The 26186-nt window shown below is 61.1% G+C and overlaps 1 protein-coding gene across 10 annotated transcripts in view; it reads right to left on the bottom strand.

Moving 5' to 3' along the window:
* KCNH2 (potassium voltage-gated channel subfamily H member 2) overlaps positions 1–26186 on the bottom strand; it is a 33301-nt gene that overhangs the window by 1477 nt on the left and 5638 nt on the right. Inside the window, exons 3-14 of one of the 10 annotated variants that reach the window (XR_006739925.1) lie at positions 14035–14199; positions 12369–12797; positions 10628–10839; positions 5930–6358; positions 4765–5152; positions 4271–4470; positions 3344–3596; positions 2163–2356; positions 1840–1910; positions 1004–1089; positions 741–806; positions 254–431 (exon numbers count right to left, since the gene is read on the bottom strand). Coding sequence is in view for 6 of the 10 variants with exons in the window: in XM_036412653.2 (XP_036268546.1) it covers positions 254–431; positions 741–927; positions 1004–1276; positions 1840–1939; positions 2163–2356; positions 3344–3596; positions 4271–4470; positions 4765–5152; positions 5930–6358; positions 10628–10839; positions 12369–12797; positions 14035–14199 (3008 nt within the window). In the remaining 4 variants the exon portion in view is untranslated. Of the gene's footprint in view, positions 1–253; positions 432–740; positions 928–1003; positions 1277–1839; positions 1940–2162; positions 2357–3343; positions 3597–4270; positions 4471–4764; positions 5153–5929; positions 6359–8858; positions 9314–10627; positions 10840–12368; positions 12798–14034; positions 14200–26186 lie in introns of those variants that run through there. The other 9 variants (XR_006739924.1, XM_036412653.2, XM_036412654.2 and 6 more) reach the window with 9 other exon arrangements.

Genomic DNA, 26186 nt, shown 5'->3' with positions numbered 1-26186 from the left:
TCGGGCCTCCAGTGGCATAGGAGAGCCCACACCACTCGTGCCTGCTCGTGCCTCTGCCCAGCTGCCTGGGGACCTTGGTTTGGGGGCTCTGCTGCTTTGTGCCCACAGCTCCTGGGCTGCCCTCCTTTCGGAGCACGGTCTGGGAGGGGCCGGGGCCCACGGCTAAGCAGAAAGGGCAGCAAAGCAGGCTTGGGTGGCATTGGCTCAGAAAAGCAGGGCTGTGGTGCTATGGCGAAGGGGGGTTGGAACTCACCTGAGAAAGGGAGTACTGGGTGAGGGTGGGGATGGGGCTGACAGGCAGCAGAGGGCAGGTAGAGGTGGGGCCAGGGCCGGGAGTGGTCACAGCACTGTAGGTGGGCGGGACCAGCGTCATCTGCCTTTGTAGCAGCTGCAGGATGGTGGCCATGTCTGCACTGAGCCGGGTCTCCAGCCTGGGGCAAGAAGGAGGATGCTCTGGGTCCCGGGGAAGTGGGAATACCAGTAGCTATGACTCTGAGACACTCTTGATGGGCCAGCTGGTCAACCCCAGGTGTGTCAGCCCCTGGCTCAGCTCTGGATGGGCTCAGCTCTGAATGGGCCCTCAGGCAGGGCTGGACAGAGCACACTCTCCAGTCTCTGTACAATACAGCCAGGAACCCGGAGATCACACTGCAATATCAGCACCGCACAACTCACAGACCTCCACCCCCAACCCCCAACACACCGCTGGCGCCCGATGGGACCCCAGGGGCTGCCCTCACCTGTTGAGCTGCCTCTGGAGAGCATCCAGCCTGCTCTCCACGTCACCCCGGGACCGCCGGCCGGGGCTGGAAAGAGGGATGTTGAGGAGGCTGGGGGCGGGGGCGGGGCATCGAGGCAGCTCCTGGTACTGGTGACCCCGATTGTCCCCCCAGAAGCTGAAGATGTTGGACACTCCTGAGAAGGCCCCTGGAGCCAGAGAGCTGGGTGAGGGAGACCAGGACAGACGCCCCACACCCCCGCCCCCTCTCAGCCCTCACCCTACCTGACAGTGGGTTACAAGTGTCACTGCTCTTCTCACAGTCCTCAGTCAGGGGCTCCCCGCCCGGCAGCTCTGCAGGGGGCCTGGGGCTGGAGAAGGGCACCAGGCGGAGGGGGCTGGAGCTGCGGCCTGGGCCTTCGTCGTCACTGCTCTCAGGGCTGGAGGGGCCACTGGACGGGCTCTCCCCCCAAGGCCCCCCTGGCCGACCCCGGCCACTAGGCGCTGCCCCCACCCGGCCTGGCCCCAAGGCCGACACCTCCCCTGGCTGCTCCGGGTCTGTCGGAAACAGAGAACGGGCCTCAGAGAGGGCAGGAGGCATGGAGGAAATCAGAGTGGAGAGGCTGGAAAGGGGGAGGGAACCAGAGCAGGCCCTGAAGCCCAGGTCCTCTCCAGCCGCCGGCTGCCTAAGAGGGGCAGCGGCAACACTGGGCCGGCCTCTCTGGGTCCCCGGCCCTCAGCCCAGGACCTGCCCCTCGCTCTCCTTTGTCCTGTCTCTTCTCCCCTCATCAGTTCAAGGCAGCATACACCCAGATACAGCCCTGGGAGGACCAAAGCAGCTCAGGTGCGCCCCTGCCGTGAGGGCAGAGGGCTTCCTGGAGGGAAGTGGCCTGAAAAGACGGGCTATGTTTGGACAGCTAAGGGGAGGGGCAGGGAGCACGGAAGGAAGAGGCAGGAATGTGTGTGGAGCCTGAACAGAGCGCACTACTGGACCCGAGCTCCACCCTCCTAGTCACCTGGGCCCACCCTCAGCCCCCCAGCTGCCTCCTGGACCCTGCCCACGCCCCCTCCCTCCACCCTGTCCCCTCCTCAAGGGGCCCGCCTGCCCCTCGCCGCCTCACCCTTGTCGGTGCGCCTGCGGAAAGACAGCTTGCGCTTGCGTTGCCGGTGGAAGCCACCCTCCAGCTCCGTGCTGCCGGGAGAGCCGGGGATCATGTTGGTCTGGAACCAAGGCAGGTGTCAGGGCCCTTCCACGCCGCCCGCCCTGCCCGGGGTCAGCTCAAACCCCTCCTTCACGGGGATGGGGGCAGTGCTGTGGCCTCTGCCTCAGGACAAGGGCGCAGGCTGGGTTTTACATCCGGATCAGACTCTATACGGTCTGACTGGCAGGGGAGCAGGCCCAGGAGGTCAGACAGGGAGCAGCCTGCAGGGGCAGCCCACTCACGTCTCGCAGGTTGAAGGTGATCTCCAGGCTGGACCAGAAGTGGTCGGAGAACTCGGGGTACATGTCCAGCACCTCCAGCAGGTCGTCCCGGTGGATCTTGTGCAGGTCGCAGTAGGTGAGGGCCCGCACGTCCCCGTTGGACTTGCCTGGCCTCGCGTAGAGGTTCAGAGGCTCCCCAAAAATGTCGTTCTTCCCTGGAGGCCAAGGAGGGGGGACTCAGCCCCGGGGCAGCAGCAGAGACAGCAGGCACCTGTCTTCCCGAATTCTCACCCCCTTCCACACCCCAGCCCCCAGCCCCCAGAGCCAGAGACCTATCAGCCAGTCCCCTCCTCCCTCAGCTCGCAGCAGTGCCTGGGGCGGGGGATGGGGGGGAAGAGGAGTCCGCTCTCCCTGTCTCCGCTCCCCCTGCCTCACAGCAGAACCAGCCGGATGCCCGCTGTGCCCACGGCCCAGGCTTCCCTAGGTTCTCACTCCACTTCTCCCCCTGAAACCCATGTTCCAAACCTCCCCTGGCCAGTCCCTGCACCCTCATAACTGTTTTTCAGACTAGATCAGAACATAGTAGGGACTCAAGGCCCACATTGTGTTTACTGAAAGAAGAGAGGCCAGCATAGCTTAGCGCAGCACAGCGCAGCAAATATCCATAAGGCTGAGTGCTGTGTAGAGAAACTGGTTTCGGGTGAGTTTGGGGGTGTCTGTGAATTAAAAATCTAAAGTGGCCCTCTGTGACAAGGAAGAAGGCAGGAGGTCCCTGCCCAGGCACACCTGCTCGGGTGAGGGTACAGGTGCCAGGAAGGGGCAGGGGAGGAAGGGCAGGACTCTCTTCGCTTTGCTGCCTGTGCTGGGCCGGGTTGCATAGCGTGAGGCTGCAGAGACTCAGCACATTTCCTTAGTAAAATCAGATGCATAACCGCCCTCCACTGCCCGCCCCGGAGCAGGCTTTGCTGCTGCTCTGAGGAAGCCAGGTGCCCTGCCTGTGGGAGCTCCTGAAGGGAAACAGTCTGGGAGCCCTCAGAGCTCAGCAACCCTCCCCACTGCGGGGCTCCTCTCTGCCCGCTGGGGCCTGAGCCGGTGAATTAAAGGAGCCCAAGGCCCTGGTCCCCAGACCCCCATATCCGTGTCCTCAGAGGGCTCAGAGCACTCCAGGCCTCGGCAGACATTCCGCCCAGGCCCCACCGTACCCAGGATGGCCACGACGATGTCACCCCGCAAGATCTCGATGGAGCCCCGGGAGATGAAGTAGAGGGCGGTGAGCAGGTCCCCGGCGTGCACCAGCGTGTCCCCCGGCGGCGCGTGTGTGGTCTTGAACTTCATGGCCAGGGCCCGCAGGCAGCCCTTGGTGGCCCCGCGGAAGGGCTTGCAGTGCTGCAGCAGCGAGCGGTTCAGGTGCAGGCAGATGTCCGCCTGCAGGCACTCCGGGAAGCCCTTCAGCACCTGGGGGCGGGGCCCGCTCAGCGCGTCAGCGGGTGCTCCGAGGACCCCCATCCCCCCACCCAGAGACCCAGAGAGGAGCATCAGGGTCCAGTTTGGGTAAGATGACCAGACGTCCCGCTTTTGGAGGGACTGTACCGATTTTTTACAATTTTTCCCGGTTTCCGCGGTGTTTTAAAAAAGTCTCAATTTTTGGAAAAATTCTTTTAAATCTTTTGGACTTTTTTAAAACACCGCAGGACGCGGGACAAATTGTTAAAAATCGGCACTGTCCCACCAAAAGCGGGACATCTGGTCACCTTAAGTTTGGGGGAAAGTCATGGGTGCTAATTCCAGCTCCACTCCTTCTAACTAGGCACCACGGGGCCCGCCTCATTGCCCTTAGGCCCCATTGGCTTATGTGTTCAGTGGAGACCAGTCCCAGGAAGGGCTGCTGTAAGGATCCACCACAGTGGCCGCCATGAAAGAGCTGGTCACCGCCTGCCCCAGAGCGAGAGCTCTCCCAGTAAGTGCGCTCCAAGGGCAAAAGGGGGTGCCTCCCTCTTGGGGACTCTCTAAGCACTAGCCGTGCCCGCCTGAACCACAGAACGTGAGGGTGATCACTGCACCCAGAGGCGTTCCCACCGCCACGCCGCCCCCTGCAGCCCACCAGCCCGCCCTCCGGACACCGGGCTCACCGCGTTCATGTCGATGCCGTTGGTGTAGGACCAGGCGTGCTGGAAGTACTCCTCGAGGCGCTGGCGCAGGGGGTTGGGGATCTGGTGGAAGCGGATGAACTCACGCACCCGGAGCATCTGCGTGTGGTAGCGGGCCGTGCCCGAGTACAGCCGCTGGATGATGGCCGACACGTTGCCGAAGATGCTGGCGTACATGAGGGCTGGGGGCGGGGGCGAGTGGGGCTGTCAGCATCCAAGGAACCTGCCCGCCCCTGCACCAGTCAAGGACACATGCAGTCACGTCTCCATGTGAGCACGCTCGCGAGAGTCACACACACAGAAGCCCAGGCCTGCATGCCCCTGGGCTCTGCCTGGGCCCCTACCCCCGTGTCCCAGCCCCCAAACACACCGGGATAGTGGTCCTGGCGTCTCCAAGTCCCAGGGACCCAGTCGGCCCCTCCAGCAGCCACCCTTTCCTCCACCCGGGGCTCCTCCCACCCCCAGCGCCCACTCACAGCCGATGAGCATGACACAGATGGAGAAGATCTTCTCGGAATTGGTGTTGGGGGAGACGTTGCCGAAGCCCACGCTGGTGAGACTGCTGAAGGTGAAGTAGAGGGCTGTGACGTACTTGTCCTTGATGGAGGGGCCACCCAGGCCACTGCTGTTGTAGGGCTTGCCGATCTGGTCGCCCAGGTTGTACAGCCAGCCGATGCGGGAGTTCACGTGCGGCTGCTCCATGTTGCCGATGGCGTACCAGATGCAGGCCAGCCAGTGCGCGATGAGCGCGAAGGTGCACATGAGCAGGAAGAGCACGGCGGCCCCGTACTCCGAGTAGCGGTCCAGCTTGCGGGCCACGCGCACCAGCCGCAGCAGCCGCGCCGTCTTCAGCAGCCCGATGAGCTGGGGTGGAGGAGACAGTCCCAGTGGGCCAAGGGAAAGTCCCCTCGGGGGACAGACATGGGAGGAGAGGTCCCTGAAGACTTCCTGCCAGAACTTCCTCCTAACGGTGGAAGCACCTCCCACACACTGAGCCCAGCACAGGGTCCTGCTAATCTTGGTGCTAGCTTTGGGAAAAGGGTTCGAGGCCCCCACATTGAGAATGAGGAAACTGAGGCTTGGAAAGGCACAGCACCACTAGCTCCCGGGGCACTTGTATGTGCATTAGAAGAAATGGCCTCGCCGAAACCGGTTTGGCTCAGTGGATAGAGCGTCGGCCTGCAGACTGAAAGATCCCAGGTTCGATTCCGGTCAAGGGCGTGTACCTTGGCTGCGGGCACATCCCCAGTAGGGGTTGTGCAAGAGGCAGCTGATTGATGATTCTCTCATCGATGTTTCTAACTCTCTATCCCTTTCTCTTCCTCTCTGTAAAAAATCAATAAAATATATATTTTTTTAAAAAAGAAGAAGAAGAAGAAGAAGAAGAAGAAGAAGAAGAAGAAGAAGAAGAAGAAGTGGCCTCTCTGGACAGACAAACAAGAAAACATCACTCCCTCTGGACCTCGGCACCTGGCGGGTGGCTGGGGTAGCCAGGGACTGGCAAGAGCCAGCTAGGGCAGCCTCTGGGCCCCTGCAGCCCTCTTTCTAGCCACCCTTCACCCCACCTTCTCCTTACCCTTCCCCCACACCCCCCAGAGGCCTCTGCTCCCCTCCCCTCCCCCGGCCTCCTGGCCAACCCACCTCCTCCGAGCCCGAGCCGAAGATGAGCAGGTCGAAGGGGATGGCGGCCACCATGTCAATGAGGAACCAGCCCTTGAAGTAGTGGACGGCAATGCGGCGCGGGTGGCTGACCACCTCCTCATTGGCGTTGACGTAGGTGGTGCGGAAGTTGATGAGGATGTCCACGATGAACATGATGTCCACGATGAGGTCCACCACGGCCAGGGGCTGGCAGGCGTAGCCGCAGTCGGGGGCTGCGGGGCCCTCCTCGGTCTCCTTCAGCAGGAAGGCGGCCGAGTAGGGCGTGAAGACGGCCGTGTAGATGACCAGCAGCAGGATGAGCCAGTCCCACACGGCCTTGAAGGGGCTGTAGTGCAGGATGGTCCAGCGGTGGATGCGCGGCGCCTGCAGCTTGTACTCGGGCAGCACGTCCGCCCCCAGCGACAGGACCTGGGCAGGTGGGGAAGGTGGCGCTGAGGGGGGTGGGGGTGTCAGGAGAGGGGAAGGCGGGCCATGGGGCCTCCGGGGTAGGAGCAGGTGGCGTCTCTGTTGGAGCCTCCAGAGAAGAGGCCAAGCAGAGGAAGGAGGGAGGCCAAGATGTTCTGATCAGAATGGCCACCCCTCAATCTGGGCACTCCAGTTCCCCATGCCACACAGGGGACACCTGGCTGGCTCCCAGTCCAGGGCACCAAGCAGTAGTGCCCAGAATGGCTCCCACCAGCAGTACAGACCCCTGCCTGGGGGTGTGCTCCCATCCATCGATCTTACCCACATCTCCCCAACAGCCCCCCCACACACACACACACACAAACACACCATGCCACTGGCCCGAGGATAGCAGCCACCTAGACTCAGGCCCTTGGCCCCCAGGGGAGAGAGACTAAAACACCCCAGCCCTGGTGGGGATTGGTAAGGTATATACACATATAACACCTTAATTTTAAAAAATGAGAAAAATAAAATAAAATTAAAATAAAACACCCCAGCCCTACTCCCGCAGCCCCCTCTCCCCTGGCCCAGGGCAGCCCTCTCCCACGCCTACAAAGGCAGGCAGAAGACCTGACCCGCAGAGACGTGCCCACCTGCACACAGAGGGACGCGCACACGGGAGGCGTCCGGAAGTGCGTAGACAGCCAGCAGAGGCTCACCCTCACAGCGTCGGGCACAGACAGCTCACCACCCAGACCAGGTGGCAATAGCACGCCACTCTCTCCCCAAGCCAAACTAGGAAGAGCCGAGGCCAACTTCACCCTGTCCCAGGAGCCTCTGTGTGTCTCCCTACGGCCTCCCCCTGCCCCTGAGAATCCTCTCTCACAGACATTTGACTCAACCAGGAGCCCCCTCCCCAAGCTCTCCTGGCCTGGCCCACCCTGAGAGCCAAGGTCGCCAGCCCTGCCGCTGTAGCACTGACTGCCAGAGTCCCTCCTACCCCTCTCACCCGCCTCCTCAGGCCTCTGGGCTGGGGAGGGCCATGTGGGTGGAGCCTCACAGTCCTACTCACATTCAAGCTGGGGATCCCCTGCCCCACCCTCACCAAAGGGACTGTTTGGGGAACATCGCCTTAGAAGTAACCGGAAGTTCTGACAGGCAATAGTTAGGGGGTTGTCCTGGGCTGGCCACAGGCTCCAAAGGCACACGATGGGTGGCAGGAGCAGCTGGGGCCTAGGGCAGGGAGGGAGCGTGTGACTTCAGGTCCCCGCTCTGCCCTGCCTTCACCCGGAGCTGCCCGCTCCCTGAGGCAGAGAGCATGGGCAGTGGCCTTCCCAGGGTCAAGCAGAGATTGAGAAAAAGGAACTGACCAGGGCCCCGCAGACAAGGGACAGTATAAGGTAACTGCCTGCTTCCCCCCCCCCCCCCCGCGCCCCATTAGGTCTCCTCCAAGTGCCTTAGAGGCAAAACCACACCTGATAACAGAGATCAAGTCCCTGTAGTCTGCCCATAGCAGGATCAACACCACCCTAACACATACACACACGCACACACGTGCACACATATGTGCATACACACACACACTTATGGGGCAAGCCTGGACACAAGACCTGGACCTGCAGACATCACCTCTCGAGAACCAGACCCAGCTCTGCAACCACCAGTGTACTGTAGGCCTTGGGCCAGGTGAGTAACTTCCTGTGACCCACAGAATACTGAAGCCCATTAAACCAAATCCTGTGGGTGGGAAGGATTCTCCCAGACCTGTCCACCAGCTGGGAGGAGCACATGAGCCAAGGCAGAGAGTGTGGCCAGGTGGTGGTGCAGCGGTGGGATTCTCAGACTCACCCTTGAGCCACCTCCAGCACCCCCTCTGCCACCCTCCCCAGGCTCTCTGACATGGGGTGGAAAGGTGGCTCTCAGAAGGTACCTACGGGCTCATCAGCTCAGGCTGTCCCAGGGGAGCCAGGTGCCTCAGTCCAGCTACCCTCACCAGCATCCAATGTCCTCTGACCCCGCCCTCCTCAGACTCCGGCCCCGAAGCCTGGACCACTGAAGCAGCCCGCGCCTCCCTCACCACCACGGGTCCTCCCCCGGCACATGGAGAAGAGGGGCAGTGGAGCCCATGGCTCCCAGGCCGGGCCTGGCCGCTGCCCACTGCAGAAAACGTGGTGGGACGGGGAGGCAAGCTCCTCTCCAGGTCTCCCACCATCCTCTCTGGGCACCCATTTCACTCCCCCCATCCTCCCCTCCCAGAGCATTTTGAGCTGGAAGAGTGTGGGCCATGGGAGCCCTGGACGAGGAGAGTCCTGCAAAAAAAAAAAAAAAAAAAATCCTATCTGCCAGGCCCTGCAGGCCTGGGAGGAGTGACCTGGAGCCAGGAGTGGGATGAACAGGACTGCAGACCCTCTGGCTCCCACACTGTCCTGCTTCTCCCTGGCCTGGAGCCAGAGTGCTCGGGGCTGCGTCCTGAGTCAGTGCCCGGCCTGGAAGGGGGAGGGAGGGGCTGGGGGTCACCTACCTCCTGGGCCACCAGGCTGGAGATGCGCACGGCCCGCCTGACCCGGCCTTTCCGGGCCCGGGGCTGCAGAGCCCCAGTCCTGCTCGCCTTCCTGGCGGAGGCCGCCATGGAGGACTTGGCTCCCCCCAGCCTGCCTGCCCGGGGGCCCGAGAGCCCGGCCAGCGCCTCACCTGCGCCCCAGCAGCAGTCCCAGCCCCGGCTGCGCCCCAGAGACCGGCGGCCTGGCTCCCAGGGCAGCCTCTGGAAGGAAGCCAGGATCGCTGGGGCTGGGCCCCAGGGCCGGGGTCACCCTGGCAGCGAGCGTGGACGGCCGCCCGCCTGGCTCCGGCTGCCCATGGCCCCTGGTACAGGCCCGGCTGCCAGGGTGCTGCGCTCTGCCGGCCGCCAGCCCGGCCGCTGCTCCCCGGTCAGAACCTCGGCTCCTGGCCCGCCCCTCCTCCTCCCGTCCCCACCCCCACCCGCCAGCCCGGCCAGCGGCCCCCTCCCCCGCAGCCGCTCCGGGCTCCTGCAGCAGCCGCTCCTGCAGCCCGCACCCCTCCCCTCCCCCAGCAGCCCGGCCTGTCACCACAGATTAATGGTCTCCCCGACACCCCCGCCCGCCCGCCAGTCCCGTACCCAGCCAGCCAGCCAAACAGACGGCCAGACGGCCAGAGACGGAGAGACGGGCAGAGCCGGGAACAGCGGACACACAGGCACACGCACACGCACAGACCACAAGCACACAGAAGCGCACGCTGTGGGCCAGGAGCAGGGCTCCAGGTGGGAACAGCAGAGCCAGGGGCCAGTGCGGGAGGAAAAGGCAGCCAGATAAGGGGCCTGGGGTGCGGGGGAACATTCTGGACTCAAGGCCAAGGGGCTGGAGACCTGGCAGGGACCCAGGAGCCGGAGGCAGCAGGAGCAGGGCCAGGAGGAGGGCTGGGGAGGCCGTGCTGGCGGCTCTCTCCCGGGGATGACTAGGGGAGTCGCTGTGGAAGGGGCGGGAGACGGCCGTGGGGTTGAGGCACGGCGGGCCAGGGACAGATGCCCCTGCCCCAGGCTTCTCACCCTCTGCCAGGACTTGAGGAAGGATCTGGAATGGACTGGGCAGTGAGGGTGACGCAGGCGATGTGGCTGCCGAGAGGGGGCGGGAGACAAGGCTGGCCCTGACACCAGGCAGTGCTGGGACGGCCCCCAGAGCCAGGGGCTTGGTCACTCCACAGCTGTGCCCCCACCACCATAACCTCCCCTCCCGGCCTCGCTGGGGAGCGGGGGGCTGGGGGGGGCCGCACCTCCAGGCCACCCTGGCCCCTAGCACCAGCCCCCACCCTCTCTCTCCCTGGCTCATCGCCTTGGCCCAGAAGAATCAGGACCCCCAACTTGGGCCTCTGTGGCCCCTTCTAATCAAAGCCTCCTGCTGGTTGCCCCTCAGTACTCCCCTCATGACACCCTAAGAGCAGACCCTGCCATGCCCCTGTGGCTGCCTTCTCCCACCACCCTGACCCTCTCAGGGACCAGGCATCACCTGCACTGTCTCCCTGGGCCCGTCACCTGTTCTCTGTACCCAGCCTGTCCCCCAGCCACCTGCCCTCCAGCCTCCTTTTCTCCGGGACCTCCCAGACTGCCCTCTCCCCCAGCTCTGAAACCCCACTCCCACTCCTAGCCAGCAGGTCTGCCCACCCTCAGGAGGCCTCACTGTGTCCCCCCCGCCCCCTGCACCTTTAACCACAGCCCACACCCAACCCTTCTGAGCTCCTCCGAGCTGAGGGGAGAGCCAGGGACTGGGCGCCTACCTGGGTGACCTTCTCGGTGACATTGTGGGTCCGCTCCTTTATCTTGGGCGCTATGATCTCCCGGTCGCTGGAGGGCGACGCCAGGAAGGGGTCGCCCTTGAGGTCCACAAAGTTGAGGGTGATTTGGGGGATCTTGCTAATGGTGCGGTAGCGCACGAGGTCCGAATCTGATGTGGAATTAAGCAGGCCACTGCGCAAGGGGTGCATGGCCCCTGGGTGGGGGGAGAGTGGAGTCAGGCTGGCAGGCAGGGGTGCATGGGCCTGGGGTGGGGGGAGAGTAGGTGTGGGTGGCAGGCAGAGGGTGCCAGGCCCTGAGGTGGGGGGAGAGTGGGTGTGGGTGGCAGGCAGGGGGTGCATGGCTCCTGGGTGGGGGGAGAGTGGAATGTGGGTGGCAAGCAGGAGGTGCCTGGCCCTGGGGTGGGGGGAGAGTGGGTGTGGGTGGCAGGCAGGGGGTGCCTGGCCCTGGGGTGGGGGGAGAGTGGGTGTGGGTGGCAGGCAGGGGGTGCCTGGCCCTGGGGTGGGGGGAGAGTGGGTGTGGGTGGCAGGCAGGGGGTGCCTGGCCCTGGGGTGGGGGGAGAGTGGGTGTGGGTGGCAGGCAGGGGGTGCCTGGCCCTGGGGTGGGGGAGAGTGGGTGTGGGTGGCAGGCAGGGGGTGCCTGGCCCTGGGGTGGGGGGAGAGTGGGTGTGGGTGGCAGGCAGGGGGTGCCTGGCCCTGGGGTGGGGGGAGAGTGGGTGTGGGTGGCAGGCAGGGGGTGCATGGCCCTGGGGTGGGGGCAGAGTGGGTGTGGGTGGCAGGCAGGGGGTGCATGGCTCCTGGGTGGGGGGAGATTGGGGTGGGGTGGCAGGCAGGGGGTGCATGGCCCTGGGGTGGGGGGAGAGTGGGTGTGGGTGGCAGGCAGGGGGTGCATGGCCCTGGGGTGGGGGCAGAGTGGATGTGGGTGGCAGGCAGGGGGTGCATGGCTCCTGGGTGGGGGGAGATTGGGGTGGGGTGGCAGGCAGGGGGTGCATGGCTCCTGGGTGGGGGGAGATTGGGGTGGGGTGGCAGGCAGGGGCCGGCCTGACACAGGGGCAGAGGCCAGGCCTGCAGAGGCCAGGCCATGGGGGTCAGTGTGTCATGGAAGCCAGCCCCAGGGCTGGGCAGAGTCGCTGAGAAACAGGCCAGACTCCTCCCCACGTGAGCGGTGAGCAGCCAGGAGACGGCGAGGTAGGAGGAGCCTCCCTGGGCTCTGTTCTGGGCACTGTGACCCGCCAGAGGGCCAGGTAGGGGCAGGGACCCCGATGCTGCCCCGTCCTTCAGACCCCCAGGCCACCCCCGCTCCAGGACTGAGCGAGCGGGAGCCAGCTTCATGCCGAGCAGGCTCTGAGTGCGCCTGAATGGACCGCGCTGGGTGGGCACTGGGTGGGAGTCCACCAGTGCCTACGGGGTTTCCCTTCCCAGCACCCTGGACGGGTGGAGACGGAGCTGCGGTCCTGAAACTGGGCAGACCGGCAGCGGTGGGAGGGAGAGGAGGTGCCCTCACCGGTGGCAGATGGGGAGGTGCCCTCACCGGTGGCGGATGGGGAGGTGCCCTCACCGGTGGCAGATGGGGAGGTGCCCTCACTGGTGGCAGATGGGGAGGTGCCCTCACCGGTGGCAGGTGGGGAGGTGCCCTCACCGGTGGCAGTGGCAGATGGGGAGGTGCCCTCACCGGTGGCAGGTGGGGCGGTGCCCTCACCAGTGGCAGGCGGGGAGGTGCCCTCACCGGTGCTGGCGTGGCGCGGGGGCGGGGGCAGCACCCCCGCGCGCATGGCCTCGATGTCGTCGGCGGAGGAGGCGCGGCGCACACTGGCGCAGCTCTCCCGGGAGCGGGTCCGGGCCAGGCTGCAGGTGGAGCCCGAGGCCTCGGCGCCCAGGCCCGGTGGTGGGTGCGGGCCGGGCTCGCAGGGAGGCGGGGAGCCGGGGGCCACGAGCGCGCGCTGCTCCTCCGCGGACCGCAGCCCCGCCACGTGGTTGTCCAGAGCCGCGTCCGGGGCCAGCGCCTCGCCGCCGGGCGCCGCGGGCGCCAGGTCCAGGTCCACGTCCACCACCACGGCCCCGGCCCCCGCGGCCCGGGCGCGGCCCCGCCCCGCGGGCTCCCGGGCGGTCAGCGCCAGCATGGCCGGCAGCTTCAGGCGGAAGGTCTTGGCGCGACCTGCGGGGAGAAGGGAGTTGTGTGGCCGGGGACAGGGGCAGCGGGAGAGGCAGGCCCCGGAGCCGGAGCCCCTGCAAACAGACAGGGAGGCCCCGGAGCCGGAGCCCCTGCAAACAGACGGGAAGGTGGCGAGTGGGAGCCTGACAGTGGGCACCTCTCCACCCGACTTCCACCTGTCTCAGAAAAGTCTAGGGCCCGCTGAAACCGGTTTGGCTCAGCGGATAGAGCGTCAGCCTGCGGACTGAAAGGTCCCAGGTTCTATTCCGGTCAAGGGCATGTACCTTGGCTGCGGGCACATCCCCAATGGGGGACGTGCAGGAGGCAGCTGGATGGGCACATCCCAGTAGGGGAGGTGCAGGAGGCAGCTGGTCGATGTTTCTAACTATCTCTCTCCCTTGCTCTCTAAAAAATCAATAATTTTTTTTTAATTCTAGAACCCAATCTTACCCAAGGCTCTGAAAATAATAAACTATTTCTTGAGCCAAATACCCAGTGGGCTCTACGCAAACCGTGGGCGACGTTTCCCCTACCGACGCCGGGAGCAGGCACCGTGCACTGTGACTTGCTGGGGGGCGCACAGCACCTGGCGGGCTACCTCCACCTGGGGCAGTCCTTCTTGCCAGACCCTGCCAACGTGCAGTGGGCCCCAGCGGGAACACTGCCAGTTTAGGGCTTGAGAGACCGTGAGGTGGACTCTTTGCCACGGCTCTAAAGGGCTAATTAGTCTTAAACCCACAGAGGCCACGTCCGGAGGGAAGGAGTCAGCCCGAGTCACTGGGCACCAGGTGAGGGTTCGTGTCTCCAGCACGGTGACCATTCCCCTCACGTTCTCTCCTCAACCAGCCCAGGCCACCCCAGGGACAAGGACCGGGGCGGAGGTTCCCCAGAAGGACGTCTGAGTCCCTGAGAGACGGGCCTTCTGAGAGCAAAGGGAGCGGCTCCGAGGGGTGAATGCCCTAAGCCTGGGCTGCAGAGCGGACCACACCCAGAGGACGCTGTGGCCGAAACCCGCGCAGGTGAAGCTAGGACACCGGGTGCAGTCTTGCCCCAAGGACCTGCGGCTCTGTCGCTCTGTCTCTGTTCATTTTGAGCCGGAGGGTCTAGGACATGTCCTCAGGAACCTCTGAGGGACCCCACACACATTCCTTCCTGCAGGCCAATGGCCCTGGGTAGCCTCGTGGCCCCAGAAGAGGGAGAGCTCGTTACTCCTGCCCAGTCCCAGTGTGGCTGCACGTACCTGGGGCCAGCCAGCTGGTGGGAGGCCCACGGTGATTGGTGTCATGGGCCGGGGACCCCACCATGTCCTTCTCCATCACCACCTCGAAGTTGAGGATAAACATGATGACAGCCCCATCCTCGTTCTTCACAGGTACCACGTCCACCAGGCACAGGAAGCAGCTCCCTGTGGAGGGGGGAACATGGCCACTGTGGCACCAAGGCCCCCAGGGGGCAGAGCAGAAACCTGAAGGCGCCCGTCCACGTCTGCCTCCCCCGTGGCTCACACAGTTCTGCCCCTTCCTGGCCAAGTGTCCTGACCCACCCACCCCTGCGGCTTTGTGCCTGCCAGACCGAGCTTGTGACCTCAGTCTACCTGCTCTGGCTTGCTGCTGGCCAGGCATTCCCTCTCTCTCCCCATGTGCGTTCTCCCTCACCCTGGCTTGAGCTCCTTTCTGCCTCCACCTGGTCCTCTCATTCTCCCTCGCCTCTCAATGTATCCTTGTGACCCTCACACAGGGTAGTGCAGTGTGGGGATTAGGCCCAGGGTCTCTGGGTTCAAATCCCACCTCTGCCACTTAGTCATTTATGCATCATGCTCAACTTAGTTAACCTTCCTGTGCCTCGTTTTCCACATCTACAAAGTGGGAACCCTAGTTCCTTAGTCCCAAGTTACAAAGATGAAGTCACCGCATGCTGAGGGCCTAGAGTAGGGGTGTCGAACTCAATCAGAGAAGGGGCCAAAATCTAAAATCCAGCCTAAATTGTGGGCCGAATGGTTTACTGAACAGTCATAAACTGTCATTGTGATGGAAACGCAGCGGAGTGCAGTGATGACAGCGCGGTGCAGGCCACATTGCAAGGCCTGGCGGGACGGATTTGGCCCGCGGGCCTTGTGTTTGACACATGTGGCCTAGAACAATGCCCAGCGTACACTGAACACTGCACATGGGCTAGTGAACGCTCTCTGTCCCCATCTTGCTCTCTCTGCGTTAGTCCCAGCTGTTGTCAGTCCACAGCAAGATGCACTCAGAAGTTGAAAGCAAGAGTTTCAAAATCTTCAAGCAATTCGACATTGCCACGATGTCCAAGCATGTGAATTTGTACTTCACAAAGGTCTGTGATGTATTAGAAAGAAAAGTGATCCTTCACCAAAGAGCCATGAAGCACTGCTCCTAAATCTTGCATCACTGTCTCTCCTTGTCTTTCTTTTCTTTCTTTTTCTAAAAATATATTTTTATTGATTTCAGAGAGAGTGAGAGAGCAAGAAATATCAATGACAGAGAGAATCATTGATTGGCTGCACTGGGGATCGAGCCCATAACCAAGGCATGTGCCCTGCCTGGGAATCGAACCATGACCTCCTGGTTCATAGGTTAACGCTCAACCACTGAGCCACGCTGGCTGGGCTCCTGTCTTCTCTCCCAGTCTCTCTCTCTGCCTGGCTCCCAGGGGAGACCAGTCCCCCAGGCAGATGTGCCCCATCTACCTCCGCTCTCTGTCCAGCGCACAGCCTCTCCCCCTCCTCTGCCGACTTCTGAAGAAGACCCTGATGCTCATATTAACATCCCATTCCTCTTTCTCCATGTTCCCTGCGGGCTCCAGGCTTGTCCCCCATCACGCTTTCTTCTGGGGACAGAGACTTCTTTTCTTGTCCACCTGCTCACCTGTCTTCTCTGAAGAGCAGGGACCTAACTCACAGTGTGTGTGTCCCCTCTGCTGGCCTAACTCCTAGAACAACACAGCAGGGAGCAGGCCTTGGCCAGTGGGCCAGAGAAGGGGCGATGCTGGTGGGAATGGTGGAGAGGAAGTATTGGTGGTGGGCTGAGTCAAGGGAGGGCCAGCAATCCGAAGGCTCTCTGGACAGGCGCTGGTGGCAGAGCCATGGGGAGTGCGGCAGCAATGGCCTGAGCAGACCAGGCGTGAAGGGCCTGGTTTCTGCAGAGCAGCAGTTCTAACAGCCGTGGGATTCACCTTGTGGAAGGAGATCCTCTGCAACCAACTGAAACAGGATGGGGGCGGGGGGGGGGGGAGAACCTGGACCAGGTGAGGGGCTGACAGGGGTTCTCTGAGGTCCTTCCACTCACCTCATCCCAGGCCCTTCTGGCTCAACCCTCAGAACCTAAGCTGGGGGCTCTGTCTGGATCTCTCATCAGCAGCCTTTACTGTCCCCTGACCTCTGAAATGGCCCAACTGAAGCACAGCCGTGGTGTTGGGAGCTGCAGGGGGCCGGACCCAGCTGGAGACTGTTTGGCACCCAGACAGCCCGCCTAGAGTTCATGTCCTAATATGGTGATGGCCAACAGCGGCCTGAGCAGGGACTGGCCCTGATCTGGACTAGAGAGGCCAGAGACCAGGAATCTTAGCCCTGGAGATCCCAAACAGCCAGCCCAGGACCCCAGCACCCAAGCTCCTGGTCCTCATTCCTCACGAGAAACTTGTCCCAGAAGTCCAGAGTCTGGAACCCGGAAGAGCCCAACCTCTCAGGACAGCCTAGGATTCTGACCTTGAGGCCTCCACACCCTGCCCACTCCATTCAGACTCCTCAGCGAGGGAGTCAGAACCGCTTCTGCCAGCCCACCCCGTGCCTGGCTGCAGAAACTCAAATAGAAGCCTCCTTGCAGCTCAGGCTCACCCCTGCCCCCAGACACACACTCATCCGCTGAGTCCCCCCGGCCTTCTCTCCCTTGGTGACATTCAAGAAATTTTTCCTTTCAAATAGCCCTGTCAAAGCCCAGCTTCTTCCAAAAATATGCCCTGGAGCCCTGCCTGGTGGCTGCGGGACGTGGCAGGAGAGAGGAGGCTCCAGCTGTTGTTCTCAAGGAGACAGGGCAGAAAGGAAAGCAGGCAGCTCTGAGGCTCTGCCTGCCCGCCCCCACCACCACTCCCACCCCCGCTCGCTTGGTTGGCTGGTTGGTTAGTGGGGTCTTCAGTGAGCGACACATCACTCTCCCCCAGCCCTCCAGCCAGACCTTCCAGTGGACCCCATACTGGCTGTGAGTATGGGAGGTGGGGCTCCCTGAGGGCAGCTGAGGTTCAGACCCAGGTCAGGGTGGGGCGCAGGGATAGCAGGAGCAGGGTCAGGCCTGGTCTCTGACCCTTACACAGCGGAAATGTCGGCAGCCGGTGGCTATGCTGCTTCTGAGACCCAGGCTGACACTAGCACACACAGTACCTTGCTCCATCCCCACAGTCCTGCTCTTGGCCCTCAATCTCTCCTCTCCCCCCTCACACCTTGCCCTGCCCCCAGCAGAGGCTGACTGCCGGCCCAGCTGTGTGAGGTTGCAGTTCCGCAGAGAGCCACACCGTGGCAGGCGCGGCCCACACTCCCGCGGCAGCCAGCGCCAGAGGGTGCTGGGAGGAGAGTGGAGGGATTCCCACCTCCCGCCCCCGCCCCCGCTCTGCCCACAGATAGGATATGGGGTTCCCCTACTCAGGCTGTGGAATCAAAGCGCCTTTGCTCTTTGTGTCAGAATGACCTTGGGCACCGCCCCAGCGTCACGCCCACCCCAGGAGGCTGGAGGGAGGGATGACATGTGTGAAGCAGAAGCAGGACTCATGGGAAGTCCTGATCCTGGAAGGAGGAGAGGGAGAGCCAGGTGGATGGGTCTCCCCAGTGGAGAGGCCCCAAGCCATCTGGCTCTAGTAGCTGCTGCCAAGAGCCCTTATTCCACCCCCAACCCCCAGCCCAAGCTGAGGACACCTGGTTCTGGGGGAGAGGCTGAGTGCCCAGCCTTTGCCCCCTCCTAGAGTCCAGGGCACGCTGGGTCCTGTGGGGATGGAGACAGGAAAGCAGGCACAGCCATGCAGCTCACCAAAGGTCACTGAGGAGGAGGTGAGGAGGGGACAGCGGGAGGGGCCCGGGGAGAACCAGGCCTGGACACCTTCCAGGTGCAGCAGGTGCAGCTCTTCCTGACCCCAGGGAAGGGGCCGTTGTTCACCAGAACACAATGCCGGCTTACACTCACCTGCTGCTAACCCTGGGCACCATCTTGCCCAGTGTCTCAACCCATTGTGGGGGGCGGGGGAGCCCACTCGCGGTCCCAAACTGGATTTCCCACCTCTGGGCACCCCCGGCCTCAGCGTTACCACCCCCAGGCCTTATCCATCAGAGCGGTGTGGCCAGCGGTGGAGGGGCCAGCAAGAATTCGAGGGTCCTTCTGCAAACCCCATGTCAGGCCTCTGCCTGTAAACAGGTCATGATGCTCCTTCATCCCCCGCGAGCAGTCACTGAAGGCACCAATGCCAAGCATTTGGGCAGCACAAACCACACAGGCCTGCCACCTGCCCTCACTGCGCCAGGGAGTCAACAGGACCGCAATCCGGAGCCCGGGCAAGGTGAGGAAGACAGGATAACCGAGCAGAGGGCCGGGCCAGGAGCAGAGGTGACCTGAGCCAGAGCTGTGTGACTGTGGGCAGGCCGCTCGCCTCTCTGAGCGTCGGACTCCCTGGGGCACCACGGGGATGCCTGGTTCCTGCCCTGGCCGCCGGATGAGATGACAGATGGCTTGCGGGAGCATCCAGAGCTGCAACGAAACAGGGCCCTGCAAGGAAGGTGACCTCAGGGAGGCAGCCATCCTGGCCCTGGTTCCCTCCCCGTCCCACTCCCAGCAAGAGGAGCTGAGCCCAAAGTCACGCTGAGGGCAGGAGGCTGGGGCCCCGCAGCCCTGTCCGCCCCCAGGCAGAGACGCTGTCTCCGCGCAGGGCTGTGCAGTGTCAGGTTATATTTAGCCTGGTGGCGGCGACAGGAAGATGCAGAAGGAGCGACTCCTGGACGGGGGCCATCGTGTCACTAACATGGCTCTCATGGCAGCCTTGGGCCTAGGGGAGTCAGGGAGGGACATTGCAGGCCCAGGGGGCAGAGTAGGAGAGCCTGAGGGGCCAGTCAGTGAATGAGTGTGTGTGAGATGGGGGAGGGGGAGAGAGACCATCTTCTCTGCTGCTCCGGGGGCTGCGAGGCAGAGGCGACGGAGAAGACTCACTGCAGGGCAGGAGCTGGGAGCCAGGAGCCAGACCTCGACTCACACAAAAGAGGCATCCCAGTCAGACCTCCACCACCCTCCCTGTCTGACAGCTTCCCAGGGAGTTAGAGGCCATGCAGAGGGTCTTGGGAGCCAGTCACCTAGACCCCCCCAGACCCCCTGCCTGTGGCCTGCCTGCATCATCTCCCCTCCCCAACCTCAGAGAAGCTTCTGGAAAAGCTCTGGCCCCGCCCGGCCCTGCGCCAGCCCGCTGTGTGCCCCTCAGCCTCTCAGGGCCACGGCTTCCTGGTCTCTCAAGTGGAGTCACCAGCCTGTTCCCAAGGCACCTCGGGAGATAGAACGAGGCTGTGCTCAGGCGGAGAAAGCTGCTGCCGTGGATCCATCCCCTTCCTCCCCTAGGCCTGCACTCCCCCTCCCTCCTCTGGCTTCCCGGAGTCCGTCCCCACTGAGAACCCTTCAGGGTCTGCCATTCTGCATCCCAGCAATCCCCGCACACACAGACACCTGGGACACGAGGGGGCTGGCCTACAGGGCGCCCCGGTTCACCGGGCCTCTCACTCCCCACAGCCCCAACCCCTCTCCCCTCCAACTCAGCCATCCGCCAGGCCCTGCAGGGTCCTGCCACAGAGATCGCCTTCATTGCTCCCTCCAGCCCACAGGGACGTTTCTCACTGAGAACCCTTCTATTATAAAACTATGTCCCTAATTTGGGGGATAACTGCGTGCTGGCTTCTGGAGTGAGGTTCCTGCCTCTCCCAGAGTCAGAGCCCTGAGGAGAGGCTGGTCAGGGAGGCAGGTGTTTGAGGACGTGAGGCCAGAACCTGCGCTAATAGCAGGTGTGTGTGAACAGGGCCATCTCCCACCCGCGAAGCTCTTTCAGATCCAAGGGCACCAACTGTCCCTTCACAGCATAATCTGTCCACTTCACACCAGCGGACAGCAGGCCAGGACCACCGAGGGACTCGGCAGTATCTGCTGATGGGTTAGGAATCGGGTCAGCAGTTAGCGTGGTGCATGGAGGCTGCCCGCCCAGGAACCCCGGGAGCTGCGGGGCAGGAGCCTCCGAGGTGGGGTTTCTGAACCTCAGCCCCTACCAGCCTGCCTCGCCATGACCCCACACAGACGTGTCCACCAGGAGACAACCTGGGGGTCCTGCCTTCCCCCGCGGCTCGGCAAGCTTCCAGAACTGTGCCTCATCTTAGCCCCAGCACACCCCAGAAAGCCTGGGGGGCCTTGAGAACACCTCTCCCCAACCAGCTCTCCATCAGCTACAGCTTCTCATCACTCAACCGAGACTTGTAATCCCTCCAGCACTCGCCCACCTCGCAGGACTCTGAGGTGTGGCACCACAGACAGGCACACCTGGAAGCTTCCTGAAAAGTCCAGTGAAACATTCTAGCATCAGAACATATGACAATGACCCAAATGTAAACAGAAAACTGGCATTATGTGCAGATGACAGGGTCATCTCCCTAAAAACCAACCAAATCAAGCTAAACTAGTAGAACAAAGGATGGCGTTCAATACAGCTGCCTGGTACAAGGTCAGCCCACAAAAACAGGCAGCCTTTCTCTCCACCAGCATAGAGCTATTCAAATAGGTAGCCCAAAATAAGGTCCCTTCTATAACAGCAACAGAAGGATAAAATATCTAGAAATTGACCAGGAATGCACAGGCCTTTACAAAGGGGGGACAAAACTTTAAACTAATAAAGGATACAGAAATAAACTGATAAGTGGAAGGATAATACAGGCCCTTGGATAGGAAAATTACTATAAAGTTGTCCGTTCTCCCCAAATTCATCTATAAAACCTATCTAATTCCAGTCAAAATTATAGTGAGGGTTTTCTTTGCAAAGGACTCAATAAAGGTTTGTTTTTTTTTAAGTTTATAAAAAAAAAAAAAAAGAGAGAAGTCCACAAATCTCTATGTCAACCATTAGAATGAAGAGTAGAGAGAAAAGCTCTAGCCCAGTTTGGCTCAGTGGATAGAGCATCAGCCTTCGAACTGAAGGGTCTGGGTTTGATTCCGGTCAAGGGCACAGGTCTGAATTGCGGGCTCTATCCCCAGTAGAGGGCGTGCAGGCAGCAGCCAGTCAATGATTCTCTCTCATCATTGATGTTTCTTTCTATTGCTCCCTCTCCCTTCTTCTCTGAAATCAATAAAAACATATATTAAAAAAAAAAAGAATAGAGAGAAAAGATGTGCTTTTCCAGATACTAAGATATACTAAATGTTGTGTTTTGTTTTTGTTTTTTTAATGTGGTTTTGATGCAAGAACAGACAAATAAATATTTGGAACAGGATAGAGAGCTCAAAGACAGGCCCAGGATATATGGGTAATTAACTGGCGATGCAGGGAGCCCTGCAAACCAGTGGAAAAAACAGGCTGTTTACTTGACATGTTGGGGAAATTGGCTCACTACATGGAAAAAAATTGAACTTGATCCCTCAGACACCACAGACTGAGGTAGGCTCAGGATGGGTCAGAGACCCAACCGAGGAAGGTGAAACAAGTAAGACATTAGAAGAAGGGGGTGTAGACTTTGCAGCCTCAGGATGGTGAAGAATTTCCTCAACAAAACTTCAAAGGCACAAAGCTAAAACGCAGGAAGTGTGTTTGTATCAAAATTCAGCATCTCTGTTGGATAACGTCAACAGACAACTGAATGGGAGAAAATGTTTGCGGTGTCTCAGTTCAGCAGGAAATAATGTCCGGAATATGTATGTTGAAAATTTAACTGTGCATTTGCATTTCTAGAATACACAGGCAACTCCTGAAAGCCAGGAACAAAAGACAGCGGCTTCAGGGGAAGAGTGAGCAAAGGATACAAGCAGGTGAATGACAGGAAAGCAAACCAAGAGGCTATTCAGCCTATGAGATGGATGCTGGAATTCAGGTGAAGTCAAAGAAATGCAAATTCAAGCGGCAAGCTATCACTTCCACCGATTAGACTGGCAAAACTTGGGAAGGTAGATAATGCCAGGTGTGGCGGAGATAAGGCGGATGTGTGGGCAGGTGATGGTGGCAGTAGCCAAGCTGGTACTCAGCCGGACAATACTTAGTCGAATTAGGTGCCCACAGATCCCATGACCCAGCTATTCCACCTCTGGGGATGTATCCCAAAGACTCCCTCATGTGAGTCCAAAAGGGGCCACAAGTGAGGATGGCCACGGCAGCATTATTTAGGGAGATGCTGTGGGGGCCCTCCCCGGGAGAAAATTAGGTGGGTTTCCCCCCACAGAGTATGAAGCTCCAGACTGGGTGTCAAGTAACAGCCTGGGTGGACTAACAGGCACACTCCTGCGTAAGAAGAGTGAGCGCCAGGATACAACAGCTAGCACATCCATTTACATAAATTAAACCTATTACGCATCCAGACAAAATACACATTTTGCAAGAACATATGCAAGCAGCATATTCATAGGAAGTACATTTCGATGGTTGCCTAAGGGGAGGGTAATGGGACTGGGGAATGAGAGCAAAAGGAAAAAAAAAAAAAAAAAGCAAGTGAAAGAGAAAGCAAAAACAATAACACACATAGCGTGTTTGCGTGATTTGAGGGAGAGGCAGGATCTGGGGCGGGCAGCGTCCCTTGCAGGACAGGGCAGTGGGCACAGGGGTGCTGAGACCCTGGCTCGGCTAACTCCCCTGCCGTGTGGAAAGTAGGATGAGCCTTGACACTGGGCTCTGCCTTGTTGGCATCTACCACCTGATTTGGGGCACCTCTCACAGCAGTGCCTGGAGGGCAGGTGTTTGATGCCATTTAGCAAATGAGGAATTGGGCTCTGGAACCGAGCTGAAAACCACACTTCTTGGGGCCCTGAGCCCATCGTGCCCCCAAAGGACTCTCTGGGGCAAGACAACTGGTGTGGCAGTGTTCCGGCTGCATGTTGGAGAGCTCTAGAACTGGAAGAGCAAAACTGGGTCTGCGTGCCCCCTCAGGTGCCCACCAACTGGGTCAACATGCCCAAGTCCCCTAGCCTTTCTGAGCAAGTTTCCCTCCTGTGAAACGATGGAGAGGAAGCCTGCCGCTCAGAGGGCTGTGAGGACCACCTGCCAGAAAGCATGCCTCCCTCCTGGAAGCTGCAAGTGCAGTCACAGCTGCCACCACCGCCTCCCCAGCTTTGCTCCTCCCTCAAGCCTCCTCTGGGTGGGGGAAGGCTGGGAGTCCCAGATACCTTCTCTGTACACCACCATGTCCCCCACACACAGCAGGCTGGAGGACTCCCGGGCCCACCTTCCTTTAGCCCAGAAGCCTCCCCATCCTCTAATCCTCATCCCTCTCAGATATTATTGTAAGGCTTTTCACAGAGAGAGACTGAGGCCCAGAGATAGAAATGATTTACCCAAAGTCACACAGCAGCTCTAATTGGGCCAGCGACTGCTCCCAAGTCACTGCAACAACATCCTGCCCACCTTATTCACTCATTTTTTTAAATATATTTTATTGATTTTTTACAGAGAGGAGGAGAGAGGGATAGAGAGATAGAAACGTCAATGAGAGAGAAACATCGACCAGCTGCCTTTTGCACACCCCCTATTGGGGATGTACCCACAACCAATGTACATGCCCTTGACCGGAATCGAACCGCAGACCAATGCTCTACCACTGAGTCAAACTGGTTTCGGCGTATTCACTCATTCTTTCATTCATTCATTCATTCATTCATTCAGTGAGCAAGCAAGCAAGCATATACTGAGCTCACGCTATGCACTGGACACGTAGATTCAACATGGATTCCTCAGGGAGCTTGCAATCGGGTGGGAGAGTTCTGACATGGCCACCTCATTCAGACTGTGAACAAGGAAGATGTGGGCCAAGGAGAAGACACCGCCCAGCCCTCAGGTGCTTCATGTCACCTAGACAAAGAGAGGTTTGCTCCGGCCAACAGTGCACAGCACAGAGACCTTCAGAAACCAAGACCCGAGGGGCCGCTCCTGTACTCACCACCTGTCCCAGGTGCCCTCCACTCCCCCTGCTCTGGCCTTGACCCCAGGGCCCTCCTCCCGTGGCAGGGAGCAAAGTTTCTGCTAAGCTCCCACTCACTAAGGGGCTAGATAACTCCATGTTCCTCCCTGCATGTGGGGGAGGGGTGATGAGAGAGAATGTCTTTTTAAAGAAAAAGCACTCATTCTCCCTCAAGCAAAACATTCCCTAATGGAGGTATTTGAGGCACCCTGTGTGGTGGGGGGTGGGGGGGCAGAGGGTGTAAAGGGGTTTCTTAGAACCTGTCACACTGCCCTGGAAGCCACGTGTGGGCAGAAAACATGCTGCTCTCACCAGTCTCACCCCACACTGGCCCTCCTGCGGCCCGCAGCCCCCCTCCCCAGAGCTCAAGGCCATCGCCAAACTCTGCTCCCATCCCGCCCGCTCTGTGCAAATATTTACATAGCTCCTCTCCGGGGTCCACAGCAGACACAACATGGAGGAGCCGCCCTCCTGACACTCTCCAGACCCCGTGTGCCAGGAGCGCTCGCACCCTCAGCCTGGCGGGCCTGCCTCTCGCCCCAGGGACCGGAAGCCTCATCCGGAACTGGAACTGTGAACAGGGCGCTGCTCCCTCTCAGGAATGACTCCCGCCCGGGAGGAAAGGTGCTGGTGGGGAGCCTGGCACCGCTCCTGGCCTCCTGCCACAGCAGGTGCTCTCCCCGCCCCGTCTTGGAAGGCCAAGGTGAAGGGCCTCTCAAGAGCAGTGCTCCCTGTGTCTACCCTTGTCCTCCGCTGTTCACTCTAGGCTGCTCCCATCTCACGGATGGCACAAGCCTGGGTCCTGCCCTGCCTGCCCAGCTCGATATGCCCTGGGGCTGCTTCACCAGCATCCCAATACAGGGCTTCCGCACACAGCACACTGCAGCTAGGGGTCTGGGGCCTGAGGGCTGTGGGCCTGGGGAGAGAGGAGGAGAGTGGGGGTCTGAGCTTGGAGAGAGGTCAGCTGTGCTGGAGGAGGGGCATGGGAGGAGGTGAGGAAATGGCCTGAGTGTGTGGAGGGTCATGGGAGGCCCATTGGAGTGTGGCTGGTGCCAGCAGTGCCTGCATCAGCTGGGGTCTGAATCTGGGAACCATAAACCAGCTGGTATGGGGCCACCTCTGGGGCTCAGGTACCCCACAGGCACTGGGGGCACCAGGGCAGAGGCTGGCCCTCTGGTCCCCACTCCTCGACAAACCACAGCTCAGCTGTTGCAGTAGGTGCCCTCTGACCCTGTTACCATGGCAACCAGCCTGCAGCTGGAGCAGAGAAGCAGACAGATTCTTCTCTAGAGACACCCCTGTCTCCACCCACGCATGGGCTCCTGGGGACACAGGGACACGGAGACCAGGCCAGTGCAGGCAGAGGTATGGAGGAGCCAGACAGAGCCCGAGGGAGAAAGGCTCAGGGGGGCTGGTGGGGAAAAGAAGAGACAGATGCAGGGTGGAGGAGATAGGGGACAGAGTGCCGGCAGGGAGGGAGCCCTGGGGAGAAGGAGAGAAGGAAAGCAGCAGAGACCACGGCACGGCACGGCAAGGCACAGGCAGACAAGCTGGGCGCTGCAGGAGGCGGGGCGAAGAGAGACAGCGGGAACAAAGGGACAGAGAGCAGGGGGGACCTCCACCAGGCCCAGCGGAGGAGGGCAGCAAGCGAGGAGGAGCCTGGCTCAGAGGGATCCCCGGCCACCCCGCCAGCCTGAGATGGGGGATGCAGATGTCCTCCAGCAGCACCTGCGCCCAGGCAAGGCCCCAGGGCGCTGCAGCCATGCCACCGCCTGCCAGCCCCGCACTGCTTGGCTCTGCTCCCAGGGCCACCTTCATCCTGGGCCTGGCGCGAAGGGGCATCGACGCGGGGCCAGCAGGTCCCAGGCACCTCGTGTCTCCTCCTCCACCCCACACACCCCTAGTCCAGCCTCCCTACCTCCCAACAATCCCAGCAACTAAGTAACAGAGCTGTCTGGCTCCAGGCCCTGATACTGCACAGAGCTAGGCCGGAGGCACCGACACAGCACAGCTGTCCGCACTGGCGCCTGCCAGCAAACGGCCCCGCCTCCTGCCCAGCCACCCACCGCCCCGGGGCTGAAGCCCGGGGATCCACTCCCCCAGGGCTGGCCCAGGCAAAGACCCTGAGACAGGCCTGGACAGAGACAAGAGGCGGCCTGGCCTTCTACACCTCCGCCTCCCTGCTCTGCCAGGAGCGAAGGCGTGAGCTAGTGCACACA

This window comes from Pipistrellus kuhlii, unplaced genomic scaffold (assembly GCF_014108245.1).
Source record: "Pipistrellus kuhlii isolate mPipKuh1 unplaced genomic scaffold, mPipKuh1.p scaffold_m20_p_47, whole genome shotgun sequence".
Taxonomy (NCBI): domain Eukaryota; kingdom Metazoa; phylum Chordata; class Mammalia; order Chiroptera; family Vespertilionidae; genus Pipistrellus; species Pipistrellus kuhlii.
Note: the sequence above shows the minus strand (reverse complement) of the source record. Positions and strands in the feature narration are given on the sequence as shown.